At 48.6% G+C, this 8872-nt stretch overlaps 1 protein-coding gene across 1 annotated transcript; it reads right to left on the reverse strand.

Moving 5' to 3' along the window:
• Positions 1-413: 413 nt before the first annotated feature.
• On the reverse strand, positions 414-2392 carry ASB12 (ankyrin repeat and SOCS box containing 12). Its single transcript, XM_032195995.1, has 2 exons — positions 1570-2392; positions 414-547 (listed from the first exon to the last, which is right to left on the reverse strand). Exons 1-2 carry the CDS (start codon positions 2390-2392, stop codon positions 414-416), a joined length of 957 nt encoding a protein of 318 aa, XP_032051886.1.
• Between the last annotated feature and the right edge of the window lie 6480 nt (positions 2393-8872).

The following is an 8872-nucleotide window of genomic DNA, read 5'->3' on the forward strand; positions in this document are numbered from 1 at the left end:
GACAGCCACACGAGAGCGTTGGGGCAGCAGATTGTGGCTGAATGCAGCCTCCTGCTGCCCTTGCCAGGCTGCAGTACAGAGGAAACAGCTGGAAACCTCTCTGGGGAATGGGTCTTACACACCGCTGAGGCCTCGCTGTGGGGAAAGACCTGCAGGTCTGCTCAGATCCTGCTCTGCCATCACTCTGCTACGCCTGGCACAGAGCAGGAGCTGAAGCCTTCTGTTTTCTCTCCCACTCCTCTCGCTATCTTTTCAGGCAGGCGATGTGTTTCAAGAGAGACTTTGTAAGCAAAAGTACTTTGTGGTCGCAAATTCACATCTGTTTCGTGCTGTGCAATGGCAGCATCAGAGCAGCTTTTAATTCAGGCATTGGGCACGTTTCTGGGGCGGGCATCTTCCGTGCTGTGTCCCTGCTAAAGCTGGTGTCGGAGGTAGCTCACCAGCACCGGGGGGATGTCCAGCTCGCCGAGGGCCTGCGCGTGGCCAGCCTGCTTCAGGAGGCGCCTCACCGCCAGCCTGGACTGAGACATCAAGGATTTGGGATGAGCTGCATAAGGAGAGAGGGGGAAAAAACAAAGCCATCACTGCAGAGCTTCAGGATACACAACCCTGCTCCCCTCCAGCTCGCGTGCTGTCAGCAAAGGGAGCACTGATGCACCCAAACCGAGCATCTGCTGGGGCTGGGCACGCGGTGCAGGCAGCCACAAGCTTCATGGTGTGAGCTGGGTACATGGAAAGGGAATCTTCCAATATTACACTGAAAAGGTGAAGTTTCCCTGGACCTAGGCAGCACAAGAAAGCTGGCAGTGAGCAGCAGAAATGAGAACAAAGAAAAGCAGCGTTTAACCCAAAAGGTTTACATTAAGGGGAAATACCAGGCCGTGGAAATTCCCACATGCTCCAGACCAGCACCAGTGAGGACAATCACTTAAAGCAGCTCCTTTAGGAAGCTTCTAGAAATATCTATGAAAAGCAGATATCGAGGTGAGTCTGAATGTAATCACATAAACGTATGCAGTAGCTGCACTGAGTCACACCAAAGACCCCTGATTAGGTTGTCTGTCTCCAACAGCAGCCAGCAGTGGAAACTGAGGATGTTTGGTGGACATTAGGAGCAAGCCCTGCTGTGAAACACTCCCCTAAATCCCAGCAATTTCTTTGGGGAGTTTCCTGGGGCAGCATGTGTATCTGAGCCATCATTTAACCACCAGGGGTGGACCTGTTCCCTGCAACTTCATTAAATCCTTCTCTTAAGGTGTTCAGTATCAGAGCCTTTTTTGTGGGTATGTTTTGTGTGTGTGAACACCATCGTCAATGGGGGAGAGGGAGAAAGAAAGAAATATTCAAAATAAAATAGCAATAATCAGGAATGTAAGACTAGAGAGAGCCATGCTCTCAAGTGAGGATGCAAAGAGGGTCAAAGCGTGCAAGAAAGCCTTGCCCAGGCTGATATCTCCCTCTCTGTAGGGGAGCAGAATTAAAGGGAAGGGGAATCTGAAGCAACTTGCCCCCAAATAAACAAAAATTGGTGCTAATTTCCAGCCCAGGGGCCACACACGCACAGATTACCTCTCGCCTGCAACAGCAGCTTCAGGCCCTCGCTACCGAGTGGCATCTTTTCCACCGCGACTTTTGGCAAATAGACGTCGGCCCCGAAGTCGAGGAGCAGCTTGATGAACTCCCGCCGGCAGCCGTGCCTCAGGCAGATTTCCAGCAGAGTCTTGGGCTCCTTGATGCGGGCGATCATCTTCTCCTCGGTGCAGTTGTAGTTGGGGTCGGCGCCGTAGAGCAGCAGCATCCTGAAGCACTCCAGGTGCCCGTAGACGGCCGCGAGGTACAGCGGGCCGGAGCAGGCGGCGGAGTTGGCGGCCCACTCGGGCACCCTCGCGTGGACGTTGGCCTCGGCGCCGTGGTGCAGGAGCTGCTGCAGGATGCCGAGGTCCCCGTCCCTGGCCGCGGTGAGCAGCGGCGAGCTGTTGTTGTAGATGCTGCCGGAGGGATTCGCCCCGGCCTCCAGCAGCGCCTTCACGCACTCCAGGTGGCCGTTGCTGACCGCCGTGAAGAGCGGGGTCTGGGCCTTCACGTCCAGGCTGTCCACCTCCGCCCCGTGGGCCAAGAGGACCTCCAGGCTCCGCAGGTGGCCCCTGGAGGCGGCCAGGCGCAGCGGGGTGCTGGGCACACCCCAGCCGCTCCGGCTGTTGATGACCCTCTTGTACCTGTCTTGGCTCAGGAGCCTCTCCAGGGTTTGATAATCATCCTGGGATACCGCTTGGTTCAGCTCCTCGCTTTCTCTGGTACCTTCTTCGTCTTCTCTGGGCTGGAGCATGGAGAAAATCTTGGTGATATCCATGAGGCTCATTTTTTTGCTCTGTCTCCTGAGTACCACTTTCATTGTAAACAGAAAAGCCCAATATCTATGGGACAACAAGACAGGGTTAGAACCAGTTACCTCCGACACCAACCCTACCCTTTTGTTACTATTTTCTATGCACTATCAAAGGAATATTCTCAAAAACAACCCTACTAAGTTTCTGACACACGTATCCCACTGCCTCCATGGGTGAGGAAATCCACACTGGATTAATCCACATTCAGACAAAGACTGACTGAGGACATCGCTGTGGCACTCAAGTGGGCCACCTCCCCTTAAAATGTTACAATCAAGAACATGCCAAAAGAGGTGAATTTGGTGAAGGCCAAAGGCTGCATGGCTGAACTCACAGACCTTTTTATTTTAACTATTAAATGCTTTTCTGCTGCCCCCAGAGGGGGGGGGACAGGCATGGGACCACTCACAAGATACTCAAACCCAGAGCTCAGGAGGGAACCTGCACGGCCACAAACTTCTGCAAGGACCGATCGAGCTGCTCCCATCGAGCTTGAGGGAAGGCCAGGTGGGAACAAGCAGCAGGACTGACTCTGCTCCATGTGGGCCAACACTTCTGTAAGAAGCCTCACTAGTAGCTGCATTTCCAGGTATGTTGAGGCCTACAGAAAACACGATTTAGGAGCTGACAGCAGCTCTGGGTTTTGCTCAAGAGCTCTCACAAACAAGAACTCAACTTTTCAACCCAGTCACTTTTGTTTTTTTAAGGGATTGGGTTTCACCACAAGAGAGGAAGCTAACATGAGCATAGCCATATTGATCAAGCATTTTCAGCATCGCCGTCCCTTGAAACGCTGACATCCCAATTCAGTGCAATGACCTCCCTTCGCTCTCCTGCCTCCTGAAGGAACAAGGCTGCAGGAAGGAGCTGTGGGTTTCCTAGCAGGCCGTGCAGGGAGGAAAAAGAGGGGTTCCTGAGCTTGTTACACCCACACTGGGACCGAACCCCAGGGTGTCTGCAGGGTAGAGCCTCGAGGTGGCCGGGTGGCACCAAGGGAGAGGGATGTGATGGGGGACAGGCACCCGAGCAGCCGGGTGGGCAGAGGAATTCCTCGCAGCAGCGTGGCCCTGCAGCAGCTCGGGTTTCCTGCAGGAGAGGCAGCAGCAGCGGGAGGGCTCGGTCTCCCCCGCCTCCATGCAGCAGGGCACTGAGCAATTAGCCCCATTCTGCAAACGAGCATCTGATGGCAGCAAGGCAAAACCATGGGAGACGTGTCCCACATCAGCCTTTGCTAGCAAGGTGTGCGAGCTCAGGGGGTTCCCCTGTGCCGAGTCACCTTCGCAGCTCTATTTTTGGGTTAGGCAGAGCAAGTTTGCTGGCAGCTAGGGAAGGCAAAGCTCTGTTGCACGTCCACCTGTTAAACAAACCCAATCCATTTATAGAGAAACACTTGGAATTACGTTAGTTTTATTCTTTAGACACTCCAATAACAAGCGCTAGGGCTTTGGAAACCTCCCTACTGACACAGCTAATAGTTCTTTGGGGGGAGCAGTATATGTGGGATGGTGGGGTAGGGATTGAGGGTCAGGGATTATTACAGATTTGATCTAAAAAGACTGTTATATTTCCAATGAAAATAGTCTGGAAAAATAAAGCCGGCTGTAATATTCCCTAAACACACAAATTAAGGGTGGTATTTTGACAGCGTCAACACTGGTGTGAGGAGCTCACAGATGCTCCTTGATCCAAAAAGCTCAAAGTCAGAGCCTTCAATACTTGAGCTAATGCAAGCTGTCCATGGATCTGTGGACACAGAAAATTCTAGAGCCGAAGATGACACACAGAACAAAAAGGTATACTCACACCTCTAAAGCTCTGGCTACCAAGTGATCTTCAATCCCCCACGCTGCCCACGCATCACTATGCTGCTGCCTTACCTCTGTGAGGTAGGTGATGCTCACACCCGAGCCAGGCAGGGCTGCCGCAGTCCCATGGCCAATTCCCCCGCGGTTTAAGTGCGAAATGGAGGTGAGAGAGAAGCTCTGGCTCCGCCAGGGATGGCCATCCACTCTGCGCAACTGGAAGGACGCAGGCTGTCAAGCTCACAGCTGAAATGCCACTGCGGGGAGAAGGGCCAGGGAGCTGGGGCTAAAATTATCCCCCACAGGCATTTATCTTCCTACTTCCATTCTTGGAAAGTTCCCACTGGGTAAATATAGATAGGGGCAGCAGGGGGGAGACTCAGACAGGTGCAGGAGGCTGTTTGACCCAGGGCAGTAGCTCTGGGCAGACACAGGCTTCATTTGCTTCAGTTTCCTTGCTGAAATTGCAGAGAACTGCTTAGTTTTGAGCCTGTGCTATGAGCCAGCTCCCCAGGCACTGCCCTGGCAGGACAGCCCTGCCCTGCTGCAGCGCTGGCCTTCACAGCACCATTGTCCCACTGGATTCCCCTATGAATGCCTCTCCTGGGCGCCTTTTCCACTTTCAGAACAAGAACGGGCAAAAGGTGCTCTCCTCCCTGCTAAGCCTGCCAGAACAAGCCACTTCTTTGGCTTTATAAAATTACACAGCATATAGCAAGGCAAAAACTTTACAGGGGCAAACAAAAGGGGGAAGGAGTGCTTGGACTGTCTTATCACAAGCTGTCAGCTGGTAAGTGTAATCGTATTTTATCCAGTTCCCTGTAAACCTTTTCCTAACTTTTCGGTGGTGGAGCAGGAATGGTCTGTCAGCTTGAAGAAGCGCTATCAGTGGCACTAGATAATGAGGAAGGAACCAAGTTATCCAGCAGGAGAAATCTCTGCTGCAAGAGCTGAAATCAGGGGACTCCGCAAAACAGGTCTGAAGTCACGTCGTTCCCCTCCCCCACTGAGTTTGTAGTTGCACTGGGAAAAGTGTGAAGAGCAAGAAAATGGAATATTAACAGGTTTTAGACTTTTGGCTTACTTGCAGTTTCACTCTCTCCAAATTCACCCAAAAAATATTTATTCTACAATAAGGTCCATTTCCCAAAAATCAGGACTGTGTAAAATTAAGAAAAAAAATGTGAACAAACATCTGAGCAAAAGCTGTGAGTTCAGGATTTATTAAATATCAAGAAGCTGCAATCACAACCGGGATCCTGCAGTCAGAAAAGCCAAACCTGACTGGAAAGCCATTCAACAAAACACAGAAATAAAAACAGCAAATAAAAAGGCAGAGTATGGGGCGGGGAATAAATCAATATACCTTGAAAAATAGGAAATGCAGGAAACTAAGATTTTAGACATGAAAGGAAAATCCTTGAATGGAAAATTTAAGGATAAATTGCATATTCTTTTGCTGTTGCTGCTGCTGTTTAGTTTTCGACCAAGAAATCTCAGAAGCACTACCAGCTTTTTCGGCAAAAAGCCGTGATAAAAAATCCAGCAAAAATCCAGCAGTAACGAAGCAAGGAGTTTGGACTACTTGTTGAATAAATCTACCCTTACCATACAAAAGCAAACTGAAATACTTTTTATGCGCCTGTAAGTGCTAAAGAGCCATGTGAAACAGCATCTTGCATGATTACTTAAATCAGTAGATTCAGATAAACACTAAACAGGAGCCCAAGCAGAGCTGACTGATAAGTCAGACCCATTTTGGCTAAGCTTCCTAATGCTTCAAAGCCTGGGGAGGCTGAGGAGCCAGGAGGAGCATTTGTGATCTGTCTGAACACCAAAAGCAAGTGGACTCACCCTGAGGTAGTTCGCTGACCTGACACATTCTCCAGGCAAAGCCATTCCTTTCCCAGCTGTCCATTAACTGGAGAAGAATTAAAGGGCAGAAGTATATTTAATGCCAATAAGAAAAGTTTTTAGGAAGGTAAATCCTGTCCAGTGCAGTTGCTTTCGTTAGTAAGATTATAGCTATTAACATAGCTGGGAAAAAAAAAAAGTAATGAGCTTTCTGATTTAACACTGCAAAGCATTCTGACTTCAAAGTTTAGCACCAAACAGTACCAAATAAATCATTTTGCAGGATTAGGGGTTTACTAAGAGTCCTCACAGTCTGAAATGCAGAGTTATTGTGCGGGGATACTTCTGGCTCCTGCCTTTGCACTATAAATCACGGCAAAGCAGTAACAACGCCAGGACTACTTTGAGCTGGGACTTTACCTCTGTGCCCATTCAAATACCTGCTCGCAGCCTGCTGGCACAGCTTGCCTGTTCTGCCGGCCACATGCTCAGCACTTGCTTAGAAGTGGCTCTGGTGGCAGCCCCAGCAGCAGCGTGATTCGGATTTTAGCCACAAGAGGGCAGGGACAGACACCCTGCACCGCTCCTACCTGCACACGGACAGCTTCCAGGGCACTCCTCAGCATTTTACAGTCAAATGGATCTATCAGCCTACAAAATGCGTGGTTAACATCACTGTGAGACGAGCTCACTGAGCTGAGGAAGGAACCGAGGAACTTTTTTCCTCCTCCACGAGCAGTAATTCCTCAAGGAACTTCAGCCACGGAGGCTCAGCAGCACAGAAAGCCAGCTCCCTGCTCTCGCTCCCTTCCAGGCACCTGTTGCTTTTCGGATCCAAGGATGTGCTGGAGCCCATGGCTATAAACTGATGCTAGAATACGATCATTAAGGACCTGAAAATAACCCAAACTCAGCGTGTGCCCACTCTGTTATGCGAGTTAATCTGTGTGACACTGATCTTTCACAGAAATCTGCCTGTTTGCCCCAGTATTCTCCGCTCAACATGCTCCAGGCTGACAACACTCAGGACATTATTCATGGCAGAAGTAGGGGGTCTCTTTCCTTTTATTTTGCAATACTAAAATTCACTGCCTTTAATTCCAAAGATTTGAAGATAAAGTAAAACCCTAAGAAGCTCTGAGTCATGCCACCCCCAAAGACAACTTTGCCCTGAGATCACAAACCATATACTCAGCAAGAAAAGTTTGCTTTTTTTAATTATTCAAAGTATTAGGCAAAAAGAACAGGCGTAGAAGAAATACCTGCTTTTAAAGGATTCTCCAACAGCAGGAGAGATTGCAACCACCTTTCAGAACCAGAATTTCTGACCTGTGAATCACCATATTTACCCCACTTTTTTTTAAACTCCACATCGGATCACAGCATAACAACAACAATCACTGCTTCCAGAAAAGCAGCACTCAGAGAAAAAGAATTGGCAAGAGCAGAAGTGTTAAAATCTGAAGTGTTGTGTGAAAGGAAGAATGAATAGGACGAAAACCAAGAACGGGATTTGATTTTCTTAGAAGAGACAACGTGCTGCCCTTATGTTGGTATGGATAGGTCAAATGATCCTGAAGGTCTTTTCCAACCTTCATGATTCTGTCATCTTCATCCTCTCCTCAGCTTCCCCTTTGTCAGGTAAGATCTGTAAACACTTGTGTTGTTTAACTCCCTTCCATGCCTCACCAGTAGGGGGGACTGTACAGAACCCCAGAACACCTGCAGGACCCTCAAATTCTCAAGCCTCAGCCTTTGGTTCATGTCTGCTTCATTCCTGGTGTGCCAGCCAACAAACTCATTAGATAAGAGCAGCACCTGATAACTCTGCTTATACACAACTTAACTTTGCCCCCCGGTGTTACTTATTTTACCAGTTCCTACTCGCACTAGATTCCTTGCTCCTCTCTCCCATGGCTGAGCAGGCTCCGAGATCCGTTCCTTGTTAACAAAAGTGGGGAGGAAATAAAAGACTCAGAAAATAGCATTCACTTTCCCCCAAACCACTGGAATAGAGACATGGGAAATGAGGCTGTGATCTGAGTTAAGATGTATATTACTGTTACAGTTACTCTGTTTTGTCTCTCTCATCTCCTCTACCACCATCCCCAAGTGAAACAAAACAACACAAATTACAGGAAAACACCTGAATATGGAAGCTTTGGATTACATGTGAGAAATTGTAATTAACGCACCTTCTGCCTGTAATGAAAGACATTTCATCTTCACTTTATTTAGTCACATGAGCGTTCAAGGATTTGCAGCAGCTCCACGTTAACCGACCTGTGCAGACCCATGCAAGGCACTGCAGATGTTTCCTCTCACCATGAATAACGCTGGTGAAGGTTCAGTTCTGTTACTGCACTTCATTCACAGATGAATTTGTCCTTTTTACATGTATGCATGAAGTCTCAAATTACTGCCATCACCTTTAACAGCTAGGTGACTGAGCTGAAAGGAACAGAGCACAGTTACATTGCCAAAGAATGAGTACTACAATACTCAAACTCCACTCCAATGCAGAATTGAAACAAACCAAGTATTTAAACGTTTTTGGCACATATGAACCTGAACCTCAACAAGGCAGCAAGTTAACTTAAACGTGTTTTTTTTCCCACCTAAACAATAGACTTGACTTCCGTGCATAGCTCCAAGTAAGTTTACTGATGAGTATTTTTATTCAGTGTATTTCAGGAGCTGTTCAAAACTAGAGCTGATAGAACCACAAGCCTTTAGCTATACTCCTACAACGACCCTACATGCAATCTACTCCCTCAGCACTTGTTAGCTTCAACAGGGAAGTTTTAAATCCCCCTCAGCAAAGATGCT

This window comes from Aythya fuligula, chromosome 13 (genome assembly GCF_009819795.1).
Source record: "Aythya fuligula isolate bAytFul2 chromosome 13, bAytFul2.pri, whole genome shotgun sequence".
NCBI classification, from domain to species: Eukaryota; Metazoa; Chordata; class Aves; order Anseriformes; family Anatidae; genus Aythya; species Aythya fuligula.